The 23,563-nt window shown below is 37.3% G+C and overlaps 2 protein-coding genes across 3 annotated transcripts; one reads left to right on the top strand and one right to left on the bottom strand.

Annotated features, from left to right (window-relative positions):
* Positions 1-40: 40 nt before the first annotated feature.
* On the bottom strand, positions 41-9,044 carry LOC103336665 (protein FAR1-RELATED SEQUENCE 3-like). Of its 2 annotated transcripts, XM_008239751.2 has the most exons (6): positions 8,606-9,043; positions 5,761-8,094; positions 5,569-5,658; positions 5,107-5,256; positions 3,388-3,504; positions 41-548 (listed from the first exon to the last, which is right to left on the bottom strand). In XM_008239751.2, the coding sequence occupies exons 2-6, from the start codon at positions 7,999-8,001 to the stop codon at positions 504-506; spliced, it is 2,643 nt and encodes an 880-aa protein (XP_008237973.2). In that variant the 5' UTR covers positions 8,002-8,094; positions 8,606-9,043; the 3' UTR covers positions 41-503. The 2 variants fall into 2 exon arrangements, with proteins under 2 accessions (XP_008237973.2, XP_088911858.1); XM_089055732.1 differs by lacking the exons at positions 41-548; positions 3,388-3,504 and adding an exon at positions 4,416-4,608 and having other exon boundaries at positions 8,606-9,044.
* A 7,055-nt stretch (positions 9,045-16,099) lies between these two features.
* LOC103336664 (Glyceraldehyde-3-phosphate dehydrogenase-like family protein) lies at positions 16,100-23,124 on the top strand. The gene is made up of 12 exons (XM_008239750.2): positions 16,100-16,308; positions 16,446-16,596; positions 16,674-16,751; positions 16,882-16,997; positions 17,220-17,273; positions 18,052-18,139; positions 18,281-18,373; positions 18,542-18,582; positions 18,800-18,853; positions 19,022-19,185; positions 22,176-22,245; positions 22,683-23,124. The coding sequence occupies exons 1-12, from the start codon at positions 16,210-16,212 to the stop codon at positions 22,806-22,808; spliced, it is 1,134 nt and encodes a 377-aa protein (XP_008237972.2). The 5' UTR covers positions 16,100-16,209; the 3' UTR covers positions 22,809-23,124.
* Positions 23,125-23,563: the final 439 nt, after the last annotated feature.

Here is a 23,563-nt window from a genome sequence, read left to right as displayed (position 1 = left end):
GAATTAAATGACATTAGCGATGGTAGAACTCACGAGCACCTGAAAAATCATATACTCCTTGCAACTACCATAGTGAAGCAAAACAAACAATTCATATCTTATGCTACAACGCAAGGGGAAAAAAAGACTAGTGAAGCCGGGAGCTCCATGAGAGAGAACTCGCCACACCAGCCTACAGCTATCAGAATTAACACTACAAATTCCTATTGAATAAAATCTTGTATCTCGCACAAACATGTCAAATAGTGTCTCTCTAATTCTGGCGTGTCGTAGCTTTTTTGACCGCATAGACCTATCAAATCTCTTTGATGCTTTGGATTTGGTACATGTACAAATATGTTGACAACAATCTTACACAAAGGGAAGGAAGGGCTACACAAAGATGTATGTAGCAACTGCGAGCATCCTGAACTTGCTACGTGGTCACCTTTCCCCATGGAAACCAGATGTAATGCGCACCTGGTGGGAGGTACAGTATAGGAAGTAAAAAACATCCAAGGCCCTTACTTCCGCGGCTTTTTTGAGACGGACTCTGATTGAATCTCAGCCTGCCAAATTTAAAACTTTTGCATGATTAAACAGTAAAAGAACCTAATTTAAAACTCAACATAAACATAGAGAAAGATGAACATGATATCCATGAATTTCCTACTTAAATTTTGCAGAACAACCACCCAAGGTTTTTTGGTTGTTTTTGATCAAGTACATTGATTTAAAAGAAAGCGGCAGAAGCCCAAGTATATGCGAGGTATACATCTACAAGTGTATTAAATCTATAAACTCTATCAACCTATCGCTTCTACCCACATTCCTGTTTTGTACCCCCAAAAAAAAGGGGACTGCAAGTGTAGTTCTATGGCTGCACAACTGTACATTCCTTGTATAACAAAAAAAAAAAAAAAAAAAAAAAAACCAATCAGACAATCTGTCATCAAAGACACGTACGTCTGTTTCTCTCCCACAAAGGAAGCCACAACAATCCAAGTTGCTCAACAAGACACAGATAAGGGCGTAGTTCCCAAATAACAACACCTAACAATGTTTAGAAGAGCTATATCACCAGGTGACTGAAGCCATGGTAATTGAGCTCTTCAATGGGTTTAAAAAAAGATAAAGACTTTCTGATTTCCCAAATTATGGGCCCAAGATACAAGATACATATCAATATCCAACTGTGTATTTCAAACATGGATATGCAATCCATTCAACTGGTATAGTCCACAGCTGTAAGGGAGATCCAGGTTTCCTTCTCAAAACAGAAAAAAATTAGATTAAAAAGTTAAAACTGTTTGTAACTTTAAGTTTTTATTTTAATGGATCATTCTATATACATCTTCTCATATCACTCACATCTATCATATCTGCTCAGTATCCTCTCATTTCTCCTTCTCTATCCTTACCTCAAAGCAAATTCGAATACCAAAAATAAAAAATGTCAACAGAAAGGTCCTAATTCCTTCAGCTCTTGTTGGTCAACATCCCAATCTCCTTTCTTACACACCCACCAAATTATTGAACACCACCTTTTTTTATTTTGGGGTTGATAAATGATTATGCAGCAAAATCTAGCACCCTCTCTCAAGTTCTCTACCACAGCCACTGATATAAGCCAAGGGTTCTGAAGATGAAACGGAGCTCTTCTTCTATACATACCCTTCTATCCCAAATGAGTGGCCAGTGGCCCAGTGCACAGAAACTGAAAAGCTAAAATACTAAAGAATACAGCTGAAATATGTCCTCTTCTTTCTAAAAGGAAACAGAAATCCCCTTCCCTTTTTCCCATTCCCAATGACAAGTCCATTAATTCCATATTATCCACAAAATGAAAATCACCTTCCACACCCTGGCACACGTCCTTAGTAGTATTTTATCCTACCAACAAGCTTTTCCTTTCCTTATCATCATCAGGGCCATACAACCCATACAAATCTAACTTGTACCTCAAGTGAAAAAGGCAGAAGGATAGGATAGGAACCCTATTACCTCCCTTAATTATGACTATTGCATCCCAATCCAAACTTTTTAGACAAGAAGGCATTTTTACAGTCATTAACTATAAAAACATTTTAGAGATATTCATATTCCCTTTTGTTTAATTTATTTTCTTTATTCTATAAAATTTTATGTTTCCTAGAAATGAGGATGAAATTATCGGCCCTGCAGATAGTATCAGGCTTTCAATTTACAGATATTTCAGGGGATACATTGATATCATTTTAGGTATCGGGGAAAATTGACAAAAAATACAGATATTGACTTAAAAACATGGAATTTTGAAGTAAAACTTTCATAGACATTAAGTACATTATCAATGACTATTGAACAAATAAAATTCAAAATATACTAACTATAAAATATGCATATGATGAATTGTATGTGTATATAATGCGTGTTCATGAAAAGCCTGAAAATAAAACTTGATTAGAATGATAAAATAAAATCCATTGACACAATAGATACATAACCCAAACAAAATAAATTCAATCAGACTTAACAAAACAAAGACAAACATGCAGCCTGACCCATTGATACATAACCCAACCCAACTTATTAATACATAACCCAACATTAGACAATCAGACTTAATGATAAAGGTGCCGAATGAGAGATAGAAAATGAGGTGAAAAAGAAAATTAAACAAACCAGAACCAGAGCAATGAGAGAGAGAGAGAGAGAGAGAGAGAGAGAGAGAGAGAGAGACAGACAGACAGACAGAGATGGCCGAAAATGACTGAGAAGAGAAGTAAAGCTTGGTTTTTGGCATTGATTCAGTGACTGGCACCTTTGATTACTTTCAAAACTGAAGACAAAGTTCTGGGTTATTTGTCCGGTATCGGGAAATATTGGGGAAATCGGGGATATATCGCCGTTAAGGGGGAAGAAATAGGATTATCCCCTTGTATCTGTATCAACACCTAGAAAAAGGGATAATATCTGCCAATATATCGGGATATCAGCCATTTTTTTCATCCCGTGCTAGATGAATCATGATTCATGACAACATAAAAATACTTCTGGTTCATCGAAATGTCATTCCCAAAATCCCACACTAGCAATGTGATTTGGAATTTTGGAGACCACCTGCCAGATGTTTATCAACTAAAAGGAATCACCCATAGAATTATTTATATGGTTGAATAGGTTTTCTCTTCAACTTTGGGCCAAAGGTGATTCGTACATTCTTATGTTCTCTTCATTGTACATCCTAAATGTTTGGAAACAAGCTTTCAAGATAATTGCAAACAAATTTGTTTTCATATACTAATAGTCATTTACCAGGGAACATAACATTTCAGAACAATTTTTAAATCGATAAAACAGCATCGATGTAGTTGATAAACCAAAAACAAGACAATATCAAATAGCGAATTGGTTGAAAATGCTTACGGCACTTGAAAGCTGCTCACGGATATAGGCCATTGATCTTAGCATGGCACCTAATGTATCCCTAGAAACTTGAAACTTGACCTCTGACTCCCCTGAAGTTGTCTCTGCGTCTTGAAGCTGAAAGAATAGGGTGAAAATGGCTTATCTTAAACGATCAAACAAGAATAAGTAAACAAAACAGCAGAACATTCAGAACATTATCACTTTTCTAGAAGTGGCCTCTATAAAATTTTCATTCAATATCCAAAATAGTTATAATAAAAATAAAAACAAGAATAGTCCACACATGTGGGCTTAAGGCTTTAAGTTCTAAGACTTATATTAAGGGGGCTAGTTTCATTTGAGAACTAAAGATTTAATAAGTTACAACATAAACAATCTGTTAGCCCGCATCTTAACAGATTTATTTAACAAGCATTAAGCTTGTCATAGTATCAAAGTTTCCTTGTAACTGTAACCTCTCAATATATCTTGAATTCTAAATGTTGGGCTATTTAATCTTAATTGTGGGGAGAGTCCCACATCTGAGGGTGAGGGTTGGAATCAAACAGTTGTTGTTCCACATACCACTAGCTTAAGCATTTAGGAACTATGGTCCGCAGCAAGTTTAAAGAATTTTGGTAGTGCTATAATCAAGATTAATAGAAGGAAAAGGTTTCGAAACAAGTACACTTCAAGGGTAAAAGGTGCAACAAGTAACAAATCTTGTTGCAGTTCCAATTTCATCCTCAGGTAGAAATCTGATTAAATCATGTGGTTCTTGTATCTTAAAATTGCCTCTTGTTATAATCTAGTTTATGTTTCACTCCTCTAACACCAATTTTTTATTTTTTTTACAACCAATAAAATACATAATGAATTCATGTATCCCTCCATTATTGGGGATTACAATCCAAATCGATGCAGTCGACAAAAGATGCAACCTTCAAATGCAAGAAACAGAGCCTCAAGAACACAACAAATAAAAAAGCAGAATTCGTACTATGAGAAAACAGAAGTACCCGGCCAAAGTAAGAAACAGAAACTTCCCAATCCACATTTAAAAGAAAGGAAGACATGAAACCTAGAAGAAACCTAGGCCAAAGTCTAGCCTTATCCCAGAAGCAGTCCACAACTACGCAACCTTCCCTTACAATTTAGGATGTTTCCCTCCACAAAAAGTCACTAGCACGCTCCACCAAATCTTTTCCTTCTCCCCTTCACCAAAAGCATAATAACTCCCTACAAATAAAGGATTGAATGAAGCGGGAAGTACCCAACTTAAGCTAGAAACACGAAACAGATTATACCATGGTCTCAAAGGCAATGAATAATGAAGAGAGAGATTATGGAATCTCTGTGAAGCTCCTTTGCACATAGAACACCAGTTAGGGTATGAACGAGATTTGGACTCAAACAAATTTGAACTTCCAAGGGCATTGTCATGAGTGTCCACTGTTTAAAAGGAAGATCTAGATAGCAAAACTTATTGAACAAAGTCTAGAGTATTTTGACTAATTAAAACATCATTCCACTTGCAGAAGACCCAGTTAGGAATGCGTTAAGTATATTCAACTAACAGCACAAGGGTAATTCCAAGTGAAAAACCCATGGCTCTACCCACAAGGAGGCCAAGGGAATTGAGAATGAACACAAACAACATGAGGATCCTGAAAAATGGTTCATCAAACAGTCAGGGCAAGATTCAGAGATAATGGTTTGAAATTTTGACTCCCATACCTTCAGATTTATAACAGCGACCTTATTAGCTGGTGTTGAGAGCTGATCACTGATGTAGGCCATGGACCTTAACATTGGCTCCAGTGATACCCTTGAGAGCTGAAACTTAACCTCTGATTCAGTTGATATAGTCCTGCTATAATCTTGCAGCTGCAGTGGGTATAAACAAAGTTTAAAAAGAAAATAATGGAAGAAAAAAAACACTCTTTGCTCGATTGTAAACTAAGTTTGAGAGTGCAAACCAGAGCATCCCACTAGCACAAGGCTACAGGTCACAATTAAGTTATACAATAATCAGATATCTAGAAAGAAAAAAAACTAAACAAACTCAAAACATATAAAAATATTTCATTTTCAGACTCAGGGATCCAGGCTATCATTATCAAATACACCACCACCAATTTGAGCTACTTGGATGATACAAAATTTCACAACTATTGTTTCACTTCTTCATACGTGTACCTTCAGGTTAATGACAGCTACTCGATTTCCTGGCGCTGAATTCTTATTTTCCATGACCCAAGTCATTGACTTTAGACACGGAAGTACCACCTGCAGAAAAACCCAGATCAATGCCATGACCTTGCACTCAGGAAAAAAAAAAAAAAGAAGATATAGAAGAACAGAAACAAAGCAAAGAATTCTATTCCATACCATGTTCTCAGGAGTACCATCATCCCGATGAAGAGATACAGGGGCCATTCGTGGCAAATTCAAGTCAGAAACGGTTAGAGCAGGTGCACCAGCATCATTCAGATTAAATCGCTTCATTACTTCATCTTGGCGTGGCCACAACAAAGGGGTCATATCGGACATTGATGTCGAGTTTTTCCTGTCATCGTAGCCAGTCACACTGACCTGAGAGTTAGGAGGCACAACTTTAGCTACATTTTTCTTAACAACGGAAACCTTCTTCCCACCATCCCTAAGAGCAGTCATTGCTGCAATAAAAGTTTCTGTAGTGGTTGCCCCATCCTCTGCATATTTGATGGCTTCTCGACATAGGTTGTTGTACCGTAAAGTTAGGGAGTCTTGGCCATGTAACTCACCACTACGTTCATCTAAGGTAGTTCCACTCTTTGCATTTCTTGTCCATCGTTTCAAAATATAGTGAGAAGGCAATGTAAGCACATTTGTCACAGTAAAGACTGTCAGAACATGTCTACAGAGAATTCCTGAATACTCAAACATTTGACAACTACAATTAGCTCTCATCTCAGGATAGTTAAATGTAACGATGTACGCCTTGTGGTCATCTTCGAATTTTGCAACTCTGAATGTGCTAATAGCTCCATCACCTTCAATCCTATTTGCTGTGTACACAAAAGTCTCAACTAGCTCTTCTTGAAATTTTGCAAAAATTTTTCTTGTATAAAGATTGGCTGCCTGTTTCTCCATGGGTGATGGTGTTCTCAATACTGGCGTTGTGCAAATTGTATCAAAGTCTGCTTCTATTTCCCTTTCAAACGAGTTCTCTAAAGCTCTTTCATACTGCCTAAAGAACATTGGTAATGTGGTCTGTTGATTCACATAGCCATCAAAAAAACCATCATGCCCTTGATTAGGTTTAGGAGATATGGCAGCAGAAAAGGAATCCCGAAAATACACAGGCACCCATTGAGCACGAGCACTATATAATGATTGAAGCCAATCATTTCTCCTGAGGTCATACTTATCAAGGATAGAATCCCACGACAATTCAAACTCCTCGATAGTTTCAGTCAAATTAATACAATTATAAAGTTCCACTTCAAAATAGGGATGTGCTTGACATACATGCGCCAATCTTTCCTGGCCTTCTCTTAAGACATGCGACTTGCTAATGCAGTGGCGGACTTCTGGAAACACCTGAGAAACTGCTGTCTGTATGGCTCTATCTTGATCAGTCATAAACGAGACAGGATGGCAATCATTCATTGCTGTAAGGAATGTCTTGAACAACCAAATAAAAGATGCTTCTGACTCGTCTAGAAGTAATGCACAACCAAACAGAACTGTCTGACCATGATGGTTAACTCCTGTAAATGGAGCAAATGGCACTCTATACTGATTTACTCGGTACGTGGTATCCAGCGTAACAGCATCACCAAAATGACAGTAAGCTGCTCTTGACCTCGCATCTGCCCAGAAAACGTTTGCCATGTGATTATCTTCATCAAGTTGTATTGCATAAAAGAAACCAGGGTTCTCAGCCTGCATTTTCTTGAAATACTCCAGCAAATTCTGAGCATCCTTCCCTAGTGTCCTCCTTCGACTACAAGGCCTAAGTTGATTCATTGTTACAGCATTCTTGACTGGCCGATTTGATTCTGCTGATAAAGTATTCCTAACTACACGGTTTTTCTCTACAGGGGTACGGTTTCCATCCACGGAAACATACATAACACCACTGGGAACAATCCCTACTCCTTGATAAGTTTCAGCCACGTTCTTTGCAGCACCAGCAAAATGCCGGCGAGGCCGAAGGTAATGCACCTTACCAGGACTCACCAAGGCATGACTATGCTCCTTCACAAATTTAGTTGAAACCCACTTGTCTTGACCCTTTAACTCTATCCTAAGCATTGCATCACAACTATCAGCATGCCTTCTTTTCAAACCCTCTCTGCCACATACAAACTCCCGAGCAATGGTTGTCCCATCAGGTTTAGAACGACTAGAGTGACCAACTTTAGAGCTAAAACCCAAGCGTCTGGCGTATTCATCATAGAAAGTCTTGGCAGCCTCTTCAGAATTAAATTCCATACCCACGTATGGCTCGGAAATCCCATCCTCATCGTGAGCCTCGGAATTTTCAGCATTATTCACTTCTCCACCTTCACTCCTTTCGGCATCACCATCATCTGCCATTCCACGATGCCCCATTCCTTCCACATCAATAACTTCAACATCCATACTAGACCCACTGTGTGATGCTAAAGAATAGAATACTTTTCTTTTGAGCTAATCGAATAGCAGTGCACCATAACACTGAGAAAATGTATCAATCTGCAAACAATCCCAACCACCAAAGCTAGTTCATAGTTGAGCCATAAGAAAAAATAAATATACTCATATTATATCTGGGTAACTTTAATAACAGAATGTAACTTTTTCCATGAATTGTAGTCTAAATAATGTAAATTTTGCAAAATCAAAATCGCCAAAGCAGCTGTGAATATATCAGAATTTCGGGCTGTCAATATGGATAGGAGGGTTGAAGTCTGTTATTTGCCCTATATTGTGGGTTTTGGCCAATATCGGTGAATATCGAAGAAATCCTAATATTGAATGGAAATATCCACGATAGTGTCGCCCAGAAAGAAAAATTGACATGAAAAAGATGAAGGAGAAGAAACCCTTAACGTTTTTGGCGTTTTGGAATTCTAATTAATCAAACTGCAATCCAAAAAATCAAAATTAAGCCCTAATTTCCCCAAATATTAACAGCAACTAATCGAAAGGAATCAAAACCAATCACTGAGGATACAAAGAACAAAAAGTCTCTGTCACCACTTACACTTCATTCAGCCCCTTTGCAGCTCCTTTTCAGCCCCGTGAAGCATTTGACACCACTTTCAATTCCTCCATCATTTTGTCGACAACCATTTCAGAGCACCACCCCCATTTAAATTAGAGGCCTTCAACTTTGAATTGGCACCCCAAAAGAGCACAGCCCAGCACAGCAAAGAAATTCTTCTTCACCAGCAAACAATTTCTTGCACTTCAAGTCGACCTACAATCTGTGAGCCTCCTCCTTCTTTCTCTCCGTCTCCCTCTCTCTCCCTCACTATTTGTCTTCCTCCCTATCGCTCCGTCAGTCTCTGTTTCACTCTCCCCCCCTCTCCGTCTAACTCTCTCCCCTTTATGTTAGTGTTCGAACCTCTTCTTCGCCACCACCCCCCGTTCGAATATGACTTCTAATTTCTGTTCCTTTTTGTTCTTTTCGGTTTTTAAGTTTCTACTGTTAATAACTTGTTTTGGCCTGTTCTTGTTTGTTATAACAAGTTACATTGGTTAAGGCGTTGGGGTCGTACCGTTATTTTTCTCATTAATTTTTTTTATGTGACGGTTACTTAGTCACATGTTGTAATTAATCATATGTTATAATACGTGTATTATAGTATGTTATTTACTCATATTATAACACGTAAATTAGACATACTACGTCGCGATGTAGCCGTCACACTAAAAAAGTTCTTAATAAGGTTACATATGAAACTTCGTTGAATGAAAAGCAACATAAAAGAAATTCATCTAAATGAGCTCTGTACAAGTCTTCACTCGTAATGCATGCCATAGATGTTTTGATGATATTTCATTTCTTATTATTAATTTTTAATAAAATTTGATGACCATTTCTTGCTTGTTAAGAATTCTCTGTTCAAAAGATTATATATGTTTATATCTATGTCGAGATTTAAGCAAAATGTTCTCAAACCTCGAGCTGAACAGTAACATGTCCTACGTGCATGCAAACTCGACACCTTGACCCACGTGCCAAGGTGTTAGAGTCTGTGTGCACGTAGGACATGTTACTGATGTACTTGTGTCCCGCACAAGTGTACGACAAGTTTATCCCCTACTCTACTTGTGAGAATAGGTTTCACACAAGTGTGCGACCAACATTTCCCCTGGGGACAAGTGTGGTGTGGTGTGGTTTTTAAGCATGTTTCTCAGTTTAAAGATTGATAGTTATGTTGGACTCATATTGATTCTATGGTTTAGCTATGATGATTGATGACATGATTTTAGGATTCGGTGTCTATATTTAGTTTATACGTTCAAGCATGTTTACCTTAAAAAGTAAATTATTGATTTAGCTATATTTTGTGACTTTGCTAGTCGTTCTTACTTTTGTTTTTAAAAGATTTTTGTTTGGATCTTAAACTCGACCGTTGTTGGAAAGCATTTTAAAGAGAAACGGTTTCCAACAAAAGGTTTTCCAAAATTTCTTTTTGCTCCACTCACTAAGTTTAACTCATTTTTCTCAAGGCTCTTTAGTTTTTAGTTTTGCCCAAATAATAGATCTTGAGGTCAACTCGAACTATGTCAAGACATTCACTTCCACTCATTTTGAATTTACCCTTGCTATCATAGGATTTCATTCCTTTATGTTTCTAAACTTCTTATTAAGTTTTGTAACTAAATAGACTATGCAATGATAAGCTTATGTTTATGGTGACTTTTAATTTGTTTAAGAGGTTTGACATCCCTATGAGATTGTTGTTGGATTGTTCAGATGTTGAAGATTGTTTAGTTGAGGATTTGGGATTATTCTTGTTGTTTTCTTATAGGTGGAAAATTTTGGGGTAGTTTCAATTACATGTGTTGATGGGAAAACTGGTTCAGTTGGACAGGGGTCCTGACTCGGGCTGCACCTACCTGTGTTATCTGGTTGAATCGTTTTCCCGAATGACATGCACACTTCGAGTAGCTAAACCATCAGAAGAGGGGAGGCTGGTGTGATACCAGTCTAATCCTCTCCGATGATTAAATTAATGGCTAGTTTGAAATGGAGAATGGATGTAGAGTTTCTGGGTGAGAATAGTTATTGACTTTGTCTCAATGCAGGTGAAGAGTATTTATAGAGGGAGAAGGAGAGATCATATCTCCTTAAATCTAGCCAGAAATGAGATATTCAGCCTTTCCCAATGGTGGACTGGAGAGTGGTTATGGGCACCAGTCACTATACTGATTATCGGGGATCACGTAGCAAGAAAACACCTGGCTTGGATTTGATGCGCATTAAATGATCCATTTTCAGTCACCATGTTGGTATTAGGTGTGTGAAGTGACATGGCCTGACATGGATCTTGTTGTACTAGCACTTCGCCTTTTCACGCAAGACATTATAATGGACACAGGGCAATCACTGTAGGGTCGGTACATGAACACACGAACTCGGGCCACGCTACGCCTCTTAATAAACTCGGCTGAAAGGCCCATCAGCAGTACCTAGGATGACCAACCTAGTTGGGTCGAGTCAGTATACGAATGACCTAGCCTCTCTTGGCCACGTGATGCTTTATGATAGGCTCGGCTATAAGACCTATTAAGAGTAGCCCCCCCAACTCTTAACTCAATGAGCTGATCTTGGGTGGAGAGTTGTTCGAATTTCATTTTTGAGAAGAGTCGAGCCGTTTTAGATAAAGTTGACCATACTTAAGGGTCAGTAGGGTAGCCCCCTAAGTCCCAACTGAGGAGGGCTCGTTTGGAAGAGATTTGTGGCGCTAGGTTTTGAATTTTGTGGTAGTTGAGTAGGTATGACGTGGCAGTGATTAGTTGGTTGAGCAAGTAGTGTGTTAAATGCGCCTGACGTCAGCGACACGCGAGAGGTCGCATCAAGATGAGCTATGTCACTTCAAGTGAAGGGCAATGTCATGTTGCCACGTGTGGCCATCCAAGCGTGGGTAGCTGATGCATGGATGCTGAGGATCATATAAATGGGAATGAAGTCTTTTGTTTTGCCCTTTTTTTTCATTCTTCCCGTTTTGAAGCTTTAGTCGATAGAGTTGCGTCGAATGATTTCTTGGTGTGTCGTCGTTGCATAGGTGAACATGCGTCGTGGTGTTTGTAGCGGTATCGTTCTAGGTAAGGTCATCTGTCTTTGTTTTCATTTTCAAAAGCTTTTGTTTCCAAAAAATCAATCGATTTCTAGTTTGGTTATCTTAATTTGGGTTCTGTTTATCTTGTTTCATAGCGTGGTGTGCATTTTGATCTTTAAATCCTTCCTCTTCCCTCTTTGATTGTGTTTAAAGAGTATTGGTTAGTCTAGGCATGTCGAGTTAGTCAAATATGTCTTACTTGCAAGATACGACGAGCAATGGATCGGCCTTCAAAGATGATGCAGATGATTTAGATGTGGTGTGTCACATCCAGGGATCGGCTCCGCCGTAGCACGATATTATCCACTTCGGGCCCCCTACCGCCCTCACAGTTCTGTTTTTGGGAGCTCACGAGCAACTTCCCAATTGGTCACCCATCCTAGGATTGCTCTGGCCCCAACTCGCTTAACTCCGAAGTTCCTGTGACTCCGAAGCTAGTGAGCTCCCAAAAGATCTCGTGCTAGATGGAGGCATGCATGTACATATAAAACAATCACCCCCTCTCCGTTGGTCGATGTGGGATGTTACAATCCACCTCCCTTAGGGCCCGACGTCCTCGTCGGCACACTCGCACCACACAACAGAGTGGCTCGATACCAAATTGTCACATCCCGGGATCGGCTCCGTCGTAGCACGATATTGTCCACTTCGGGTCCTCCTCTCTGCCCTTACGATTTTGTTTTTGGGAGCTCACGAGCAATTTCCCAATGGGTCACCCATCTTAGGATTGCTCTGGTTCCAACTCGCTTAACTTCGGAGTTCCTATGACTCCGAAACTAGTGAACTCCTAAAAGGCCTGGTGTTAGATGGAGGCAGACATGTACATATAATACACATCACCCTCTCCATTGGTCGATGTGGGATGTTACATGGTGAATAAGATGTATAACGCAGTCGAGCAAATGAGCTAGGAAGGGGTGAGAGATTTGAGTACCGAGGGGCAGGAAGAGATGTGGGAGGTGAGGATGTGGCCAATGTTGATTGGGTTGAAGGGGTGGGAGATTTGAAGCCATATATGTGGTCACAGTCACAGTGGCAAGGTTAGGTGGGGTGGGGTGGGGTGGGGTGGGGTGGGAGAATTGAACTTAGGTACAGAGTTGGCTGGGGGAGAGGGAGAGTGTTCAGCTGATGAAGCTAGAGAGCAATGACGCAGCAAAAGCTAAAGCGTTTGAGGGAGGAATATGCCATTCTAAGCAGTATTAGGTTTAGGGTGCTATTGAGTGATGAGAAGCCGAGCAGGCCCCCATAGGGTTTGTAATCTTATGTGCGAACATGTTCAAGTACAAAGTTCAGTTGCCTCTAACTTTCTTTCTTCATGGATGGATTAGTCGACTTGATGTAGCCCCTTACCAAATGAATCCAAATGTATATAGAACCATGGTGAGTGTCCATGCATTATAGAAGGCAGGTGCATGACTCATAGCTGACCATGAACCAAATGTTGCACTTTTTTTCGCTGAGAAAAGCCCATACTAGGTCGGCTTATGCTACCTTCAAAGTGATGTTGGGAAGATGATTGAAAGTAACCCTTCATCCCAGAAAACATGGAAGCCGCACTAGTTCTATGCATCAGGTGAGTAGGAATTCGCTGAATGAGCGGAGCTGACACTACCTAGGATATAGAGGCGCTTTAGGATGTCAGGTCCGGTTGTTGTGTAGGGTCTTTAGATATGTTTTTCCTTATTTACCTATTCAGTTATCTTGCGTGTGGAGGGTTGTGTTGTTGTTGTTTTTTTTTTTTTTTTTCACAATGTTTTTCATTGAGCCTGAAGCCTTTTGCTACTTTTGTAGTTGAATTGGAGCGAGTGGAGCTCTCAGCAGCCGAGTAGGAGGAAGTCGACTAGGTGCTTACACTAACTAGTATCGAGAGAGCGGCGGGCGTACTGCTTGCCAATGAAAGTTTGATATGCTAAGCAGGTGAGTCGTGTCAGTTGTATGATGAGTTCTACTAATTTGGTTGATCCCAATGTTTTAACTTTGCCGTGATTTTGCAGTAATGAGGCCCAGTCGGAGTGATCCTGGTATGCAAGCTTCGCTGATGAAGCTTGCCAAGAAGGCCAATCCAGTGGGTCGGCTAGTGGCTCGCAGCTAGGTCTAGTAGGCGTGTCGCCTCATATGGCACCCGCTCAGAAAGCCCAAAAAAGGTGAGCTGATGAACAACGGCCCGAGATGGAGGTGATGTCGCCGACCTCCTCCTCGACTTCACTCACGCAGACTGTGGTTTTCTCCTCATGTACGTTTTCTACCAAGCACTGGTTGCGCTCTCGCCAAGCCCTCTTTTCCTCCAATATGATTCTAGCGTCGACCTTTCCCTGCCCTGGTGTTTCGGCCGGTCTTGGCTTCGACAAGGCCTTGCTGGTTTAGCTTCCAAATCCTATCAGATTATTTAACTTTAGTTAGTTTGACACCACCCCATGAAAGTGAACTACCCCAACATTGATAATCTTCAATCTACCCTCATTCACAAATACTATCCTATATAACCAATCTTTAAATATGAAATCAAACTTCTCATATCCGATTGCCCAAAAGCCTCTTCCATCATCCAAATCACTCATTTGTCCTAAATCCCCTTTCAGTTTGAATAAATTTGGAAACTCCTTTCGCTTAATAAATTTCCAAAACCATGATTTCAAACTTGTATCATCACTAGTATGTAATGTTTTTTTTTTCTTCTAAAAATGGCATCACTTATCAACCCATCATCACTATCCACTTTAAGGAATCTTTTCCCACTCAAGCAATGCGTGATTTTGCTTAATAAATTTCCAAAACCATGCCCTATATGACAAAACATTAACTTTATTAGTTGTTTGCAATGTGTTTGATTTAAAGATGCTATAATGTTAAAGTTCTGCCAAGATCATGGTCAACAAACAAATGCCTTATATGGCAAAAACCTCCTAATAAGCTTCACACCATCGATATCTTCCAATTGCAATATATTCTTTATAAATTCAAAAATACAAGATCTATAATCTATTGCAACATATCAACCTAAGCAGAACATGTTGAGTAATGCATCCGTGAACTCATTAGGTAACCCACACTAAATAAAGAAACTAAATAAATATAACAAAGAATTTTTTTTGGCTAAATTACAAACAATAAACTATTAAAATGAAATCAACTAAATGCAAATACCTCAGGTTGGTAATGTTATGAAAGTCGAAGTTGAAGTTCAAAACATATATTGAGGAGAAACCACAGAAGTTGTTATCTTTGTATAATAAAACATCACAAAACCCCATAAATACAACTCGCTCAATCCAATGTCCAAATATTGTTCATTCACTCAGTCGATTATATTGTATGCACCAGCTCTCAATTAGGATGAGGCATGGTTTATTGATTTAAATTCAAATTCTCTTTTTAAACTTATTCTTTTTCGACAAGTTCTAGACATCTATGTTTCTCATGATCAACCTATCTCTTAGGCACAAGAGACAATGATGATTCAAACATTGTAGATATATACTGCAAATAAAATAATTTTCATTCATAAAAAATATACATCAAAATTTACTAACTAAAAAGCGACTTACTGACCTCATGTCTTCAATAAGACATATACATTATGACTAATTTCTAATAGGTTTCTACCTTTAATTTTGTCAGTTTCTTGTGCAAAAGTTTGATTCATACAATTCTTCCATCGAACTGCACAAAAATGTCATGCAAATGCGTGATTAGATTAGAAGATGGATGTAACCATTTTTGGAGATCAGTGATGAAAATGCAAATATGGTATAGTTGAGGGACTATTTCTACAATTAAGCTTATTATATAACTTTTAAATTAATTAATTAATTATTTATTTGTCAGACTCTGTCACAATACAAATGAGTCCATGTGTCATATTTATTGCGATGTCATAGGTTAACAGACTTGTTACGGGCAATGTACGCATGAAATTGTAGTGAGACAAAAGTTTGGAAACAAAATTGAAAAAAAAAAAAAAAAAATCTTTATGGCCTTTACTCCGTTGGCAAGTCCAACTTTAAATTCGGCTTAAAAAAAAAGTTCAACTTTATTTTCATAAAAAAAGAAGCCTAATTTGATAATGGTTGAATTTTAAATAATAAAATAACTTGAGTTATGCACAGGTACACCCTTGAATTGAAATATTTGCTGTCCTAAAAAATATTTCTCTAAAAAAAAAAATTAAACATAAAATATTAAATTGTACATACACTCTTGGATACCCTTATTGTAATTTACGAAATCCAGGAATTTTGTGAGGACATAAAAAAAAAAAAAAAAAAAACACACTTGTGTCGGAAATTTTCGTTCATACTTTACAAATTCCTTGAAGGGGTCCAAAATTGAAATCTTAATATAAAAAATACAAATTTATAAAAAAACGTAACCAACAAGTTTATTAAAAAAAAAAACTGAAATTTGACGGTATAGGTACCGTTAGAATAACCAAAAATCCAAAGTACAATCAAACCCCCGAACCCCGAACGGCGGCAGAGTTTGAGAGTTTAGCAAGCAAAGTCCAGACAAAGGAACAATGAAAAAGAATATCTCTCTGATTCTGATGGGTGTTGGAGGCGTTGGGCGTCAGCTCCTTCAACACATTGTCTCCTGTCGATCTCTCCACGCTAAACAGGTACATCCATTTCCTCCCACTCATTCTTTGAATTGCTTTTGTTCTTGGGCTTTCGCTATTTCAATTGGTTTTATGTTCTCATAGTTTGTGTGAAGTTGGTGTCTTATTGATTTGGATAATCTTCATTTGGGTCACAGGGAATTCACTTGAGAGTTGTGGGAGTATCTGATAGTAAATCCTTAGTTGTTGCATCGGATGCATTTACTACGGAGTTGGGTGATACATTTTTAATGGAAGTTTGCCGGGTCAAGTCGGATGGTGCTTCTTTGTCCACAATTAGTGGTTATGGTAAGGCTTTCAGATGAATGATAGCATTCTATTTCTTTAGAATTGTGCTTCTTATGCTTATTTTCTGTTTTACAAAGGTGAATCCAAGGTATTCACCAATTCAGAATCAACCAAAAAGATTATAGATGTTGCTGCATTCTTGGGCAAATCGACAGGTTAGCAGCGCATGAGCTTTCACATTTTATTTTTTTTCAGCCGATTGTTACTAGCACTTTCCTAAAACTGCATGATCATGCCTTTAGTCTCAGTTGTTTGACCTTTTTCTTTATTATTTCCTTTGCAAAGGTTTGGCTCTTGTAGATTGCTCTGCCAGTTCTGAGACCATTCCCGTGCTAACCCAAGCAGTTGATTTGGATTGTTGCGTTGTCATGGCAAATAAGAAACCTCTGACTTCGACAATGGTAGTAAACTTTTTCAGGAATTTTAATGTTCTATAGTTTGCAGCAATTACTTTCCAACTTTACCTTAAAAGAAATCTATAGAATGGTTCATTCTAACTTTTGTGTGAGGTAAAAGGACTTCCTTCTGCTGTTTTGTCATTCATTTTACTTGCATACCATTAATTTCTAGTTGCTTGTTTTCCCCACTGCCCCAGTGACGCATTAAGTATTTCTCACCTACAGGAGGATTATGACAAATTAATTTCATACCCAAGGCGTATTCGCCACGAGTCAACTGTGAGTTCATTTCTTCTTGATGTAGTTATTAATATGCTTATAGTATAATGTTTATCAAGATGTGGAAAGTTTTGTGTATAAAGATGAAATGCTTATAGTGTAATGTTTATATATGGCTTTTTGTTGTTGAAACTTAATCCCCAAACCTAGTATTTGGTGTTACTCCTGTTTGGAAGAATTTCAACCTCAGAATTTTTGTTTTACTCATGACATAACCATAATTTCTCGCTTGGAGATCATTGCACTGAATTGAGTCAATTTTGAATTCTCAGAAAAAGAACAACATAAAATAAATTTTTTTGTTCAGCTTTGTTTAATAGTTGAGACTTGAGAGGAATGTGTGTGTGCCTGCCTCTGTGTGTGTGTTTAATTAACATGAGGAAAACTCAAGGTGCTTAGATCAGTTCTGTAGCCCAAAAGAACACCAGATTACACAAATTAGCGCTAGAATCAGACTACAGGTACCAAACTGAAAAGGAGTTTATAAGGAGTGGGATGTTGTACTTGCAAACTATCTTAAGCCCCATATTTGTTTCCTCTCTCATCATTTTTATTTTCATTCTTGTTATCATCCTTGCATCCTCAATAATTGCCGCATATGTCCAGGATTATAGATATATATGTAATTCATATGCCATGCTCAAGTGGAATAGAATTCTAAATAATTGGTATTATAGTGTTGTTGGTTGAATCTACTGTTACTTGCTTTCGATATTTCATCCATAATATGTGCTAGCCCATTACATACATTCTTTAAATAGTGTCTGCAATTTGATAGGTTGGTGCTGGCCTTCCTGTCATAGCATCCTTAAATCGCATACTTTCTTCTGGAGATCCTGTCCACCGCATTATTGGGAGTTTGAGCGGTATCAGAATTTTTAAGGCATCCAATCACTAGTAGTGTTTGTTTATGTTTTCCTGTGGCTTTCTAGCATTTTCACTGCAATCCACCTGCATGTTCCCAAGTTTGGTAGTGATATATATTTCTTCTTATCTATGTGTAATAGGGACATTGGGTTATGTAATGAGCGAGGTTGAAGATGGAAAGCCACTAAGCCAAGTTGTTCAATCTGCTAAAAACCTGGGTTACACTGAACCAGGTTTTGCATAATTTCAGCTTTGAAATAAAACACATCTTGATTCTTAAGCTTATATTAGTTATTTTAATTTTATCTTCCGTCGGTTATAAGTAGCACCAAGAAGTTAGGCCTTGAACTTCATGAGTGTCTGTCAGTGTTGTTACTTTTGACTTTATTTTGTAATTTCAGATCCACGTGATGACCTTAGTGGGATGGATGTCGCAAGAAAGGTCTGGATATGGTTTGCTCTTTTGTGTTTAAATTCGTTAAGCATTTAATTCTATTGTAAACTTAAACAACTATACCAAAACATAAAAGAAAACTTAAACCATCAGATAGTGTTAAAATATGTTGTTTACTTAAAATATTTCATCCGAGGAGAGTGTAATTAATTTAATATTGAAGTTCTTGCAATACCTCATATATTTCTAATATAATTGTAAACAGGCTTTGATACTTGCAAGACTTCTTGGTCGGCGCATTAATTTGGATGACATTAAGGTTGGTACTATATGCCATTTATCAAATGTTTAAATTTGTAGATATATATATATATATATATATATGATTTATCACAGTCGTTGATACATACATATTGACCATATACTTGCTTAACTACAACCTTTCTAAGATTAAGTTTTTTTTTTTAATGGCTATTTTGTTGTTTAGATTGAGAGTTTGTATCCTGAAGAAATGGCACCTAGTGTAATGTCTATTGAAGACTTTCTGGGAACTGGGATATTATCGCTCGATAAAGATATCCAAGAGAGAGTCTCTAAGGCTTCTTTGAATGGGAATGTGCTACGTTATGTCTGCGTGATTGACGCCTCAAGGTACTCTTTCTATATTTCTGTTCAAAATTTGATATGCTAAACCAAGCACCCTCTCAAGCATGCATGCATGTGTTTGCATTATGTTTTTATGTTGTTTGTCAGTGTGCATGTATTCATATGTGCAAATTCAATTATTACGTATGATATAAGTATTCACTTTTCCATAAATCTAGGATCTGAAATCAAGGTATTCTTCTTAACTGAATGTTTTCATCATTGTAAGTCTGACGTTTCTGTTTAAGTTTATTACGCACAAGGATTCACTTAATGGTTAGTTTGGATAAAGTAGGAATATGTAAGTGAAGGTTGAAGCGATAGATTGGATTTGCTAATTGAGCATCTATTTTGTATTTCTTTAGATCACATAGAAATATAAATCTATATGGTAACGGGCTAGTAAAATCTACTTGAGAAATCTATCAACTAATTCACTACCAGCCTACCTCCAATGGCTGAATATAGTTATGCTTGTCTTTCCAAGTTGATTGCAATCTTGTTCTGTTATCTTTTTCCCTTTGTATTAAGTTGAACATTTTCATTAGAGCGAGTATAAAGTTGTCCAGAGCCTCAACCAAAACCTCCATGATAACACAATCTGCATAGTTTTTGCCTGATGAAGTTTCTTTCTAGTAATGCACAGTATTAGTGTATACTCAATATCTTCATATACAATCAACCCCAGTTCTTTCAGGAGATAACAAGAACGTGCTACATCAAAAAGACTTGGCTTTTGCTTTTGATTGAGCAACATGTTCTTTTCTACTTCTCTGCATCTCAAAATATTTGATGGCATGTTGACCCAAAAGTTCTAGGTAGAAGTTTTATTATAGTTGCAAGAGCCCAGTGTGCAATCAATTTGTGCCCCAATTCTAGGATAACTACAAATTGGAATAACGAACATACTACTCGGGCCCCTATAAAGATACTTGAATATTCTAGTAAGTATCATCATGCCAGTTCTTGATATTCCAATATATTTTGCCCTTGGAGTTTTACTGACTGATCGCAGTGTTTAGTGGGTTAGAGTCAGGTAAACCAGCTTTTCTAACATGCTTAAGAAGTTAATGCTCACAATTCTTCCCAAGGGTGAGTGTCTTGGCTGAGATCCTTGATTTGAGGACGCAGTTTTAAAGTTGCATATGTGCAAAATTCTCTGAGAATATTTCCTGTAGGTAAACGTTGGTGCTGAGAATAAATTTAGGAAGGATCTGATGTCTTATACCTTGGCTTTGGAAAGTTATGGTGCATGATGGTCATTGCCATCTATCTGCTGCGTTTACACTGAGTGCCACTTGATATTTCCTTTTCTTTTATTAGTCTTTCTTTTATCTGTTGTCTGTGTTTCTTTATTTTTAAATGTCAATTCTTTTATTTATTTTTTCAGATGTCTTCTTCTTTATCTATTTTAAATTGAATTTATTTTTCTTCAGTTACTCCAAAGCATGATAAATGTTGTTGGCATTATCTCTTTGAGTATGTAGAAGTTCTATATGGACTGTCAATGCGGAAGTTAGATACTTTTACCATTTACCTTTTCACTGATTATCATCTTCATCGTCACTATATTGGAGATTTTAAAAATGAGGTTACAAAAAGACCTGAACCATCTTTAGTTTTAATACTGCTTAGTGAAAACTAATGCTTTCATATCTAATATTAGGAACTAATGCAAGTTAGAGAAAGATAGGCGGATTTCTTAGATATTCAGTTTCTCATTTCTCTTGATTTCTTGATTATTTTTCTTTCTAGCATTAGAAGACAATTGGTGATGGTTACCCTCATACAATCTTGGAGTAATAATCAAACATGTTGTGAGTGACAAAAGTAGCTTAAATCAGTAAAAAAAGTAGCACTTAAGAAAAAGTTTCGTTTTGCGTATCTTCTCTGGTCAGGCTAGTGATCATACCTCTTGTTCTGCTGGACTTCATTACCCCAAACATGTTGAGTGTGAGTGCATGCGTGGGTGTGGTTGTGTGTGCTCATTTTGATTAATCAGTTAACACAAAACCAGGTGACAACAGTATGAGTATGCTGGTATTCGATTATATTCTTATTCTTGACTTCCAAATTAGGTTGGTAAGTTGTGTTAAAATATGAAGGGGCTTGTTGAGGAGGGTTTGCTTAGTTTACAATCAACCCATAGTAGTATTCCATGGAAAAATGAGAGGCTCCACCGTGATCCCAATTTTTTTTCAGGGCAGTGCTAGACTTGGGGTCAGTTCAATCTGTGAGTAATGTTTGTAAAAAAAAAAAAAAACGGGTGTTATAGAGGAAATTGAGCAAGCCAGTGTATGAATATTTAATTTGTAAGCGTTGCGAATATTTTAATTTGTTTTATGAGTTTCAAACTTAAATGGGTATAGATGAAATTGATCAGGCCAATGTATGCAACATAGTTGGTAATTATGTATCTTTTTAATACAAGGAAGTTGTAAAAAAAATGTAATTATTTTATAGAGATTTTGGTATATCAGTTTGTGAATTTCACTGAAAAACTCTCGTATTTTTTAATCGTTCCATAAACAGAATTTATGCTGTCCTATTTTGCTTTCTTTTATTTTATTTTTGAACTTGTCTTTAGTTGCACTTTATAGCAGTATGATCTTTTGTTTATTCATCTTTGGGGAGATGGCTTAGAAACCAATAGTTCACCATCTTTCATTGAATCAAATTTCTGTTCTAGTTCTCCATCTGAGAGCTATCAGAAGGTTAAAACACATAATATAAGGTAAGAAACAGAAAATGTAAAAGGAGGGTTTGTACAACTCATCTAAAAGTAGGCATTTTTTGTACTTTTCCCTTCTTTATGATCATGATCTTGATAATCAATCTTTTAAATTTAGTTTCTTGAATATTTTATAAACTCTTGAGTTCTATATTTTCTCAGTTTACTAGTTTATGCATTAAATTTTTCATAAGCATATATTTTTTTGTGTATACATATCTGCACATGCAACAGTGTAAAAAATTGGTATCACATTTCTTGGTAGGTGTCAAGTTGGCATTCAAGAGCTTCCAAAGGATTCTCCTTTAGGAAGACTGAGAGGAAGTGACAATGTGGTACGCCTTCTGAATTTCTTCACAAATCTAATTTTCACTGTTAAATTGAGATACAATGTTTTTACCATAATACATGAAAAGAAAACTATGAAGTGGACTTGCCATAAGTCATATGCAGTATAAGCCTTACACTATGCAATTCATTAATTATAACTCAGGTCTTGTATTAGAAATTTTATGTGTGAAACTTCTTTGTCAATTTTTGCTTCAAAGACATAAGGAGGGGGACAAAATTATGGATCTCCATTACAAAATGGTGAACAAGGGTTTGATCGTTTATGAAATGGACCTTCAATTTATGATCAAAGTTACTTAAAAATAATTGGCGTACACTGCACATTTCAGAGTTCATAACTAATAATAATTTGCGTATATTGGACATTTCTTTAATAACATAGATGACGTTTGACCATTCTTAATTTCATATGCGATTGCAGTTGGAGATTTACACGCGATGTTATAATGACCAACCACTGGTCATTCAAGGAGCTGGAGCTGGCAATGATACTACAGCAGCTGGTGTCCTTGCTGATATCATTGACATTCAGGATTTATTTCCGTGAACGCTTATTTTCCGTACCTTACATGGAATGCAATTACATTGCCTAGGTATCTTAGCGTAGGCGATAGAAAATCCAATGGTTACTTACATGATAGATTCTAGTCACTTTTGTGCATCTGGAGAGAAAGAACCTTGCAGAACTTAATGAGCAAAATGCAATATTTCAGATTTGAATTGACAGATACGTTTTTGTCCATATAGGAACTTAAGGATGAGAAATCCAGGTGGCATCGACCTGATCTGAAGATTTTAATTTCACTTTGTTTTGCATTGAAGATCTTAATGTCAAGGAAACATCCGAACTGATCAAACCTCTACTACTGCTAATTTTGTTTCAAGGAAACAAATGCAACAAATCATGATTTTGTTTCTAGGAAAATCTAGGGTCTGGTGTTTTTCTTTTTGCTTGAGTAAAGAGAAATAGGAGATATGAAGATAAAAGATGAAAGAAATGAGGATAAGGAGGAAAGAAAATGTAGACAAATTTAAAACCTAAATGCCCGTGTGGTGATGGCTTTAAATTTGGTTTTCAATTTATTTATATTCTTAAGAGCAGCCTGGACCTGCAGCCCCCTCTTCCACAGTTATTCTTCCTGTTTTGCCAATTGGGATGTTTATTAACAAAGCCTAGATACACAGTACACACAGTCGATACACATTTTAGGATACTTGTTGGCCAGGAAGGATTCTAGGGAGTGTAGGCATTGAGGCTGGCCTTAGATCTCTCTCTCTCTCTCTCTCTCTCTCTCTCTCCCC

The sequence above is a fragment of the Prunus mume genome, linkage group LG7, assembly GCF_029339155.1.
Source record: "Prunus mume cultivar Tortuosa linkage group LG7, ASM2933915v1, whole genome shotgun sequence".
Lineage (NCBI taxonomy): Eukaryota > Viridiplantae > Streptophyta > Magnoliopsida > Rosales > Rosaceae > Prunus > Prunus mume.
Note: the sequence above shows the minus strand (reverse complement) of the source record. Positions and strands in the feature narration are given on the sequence as shown.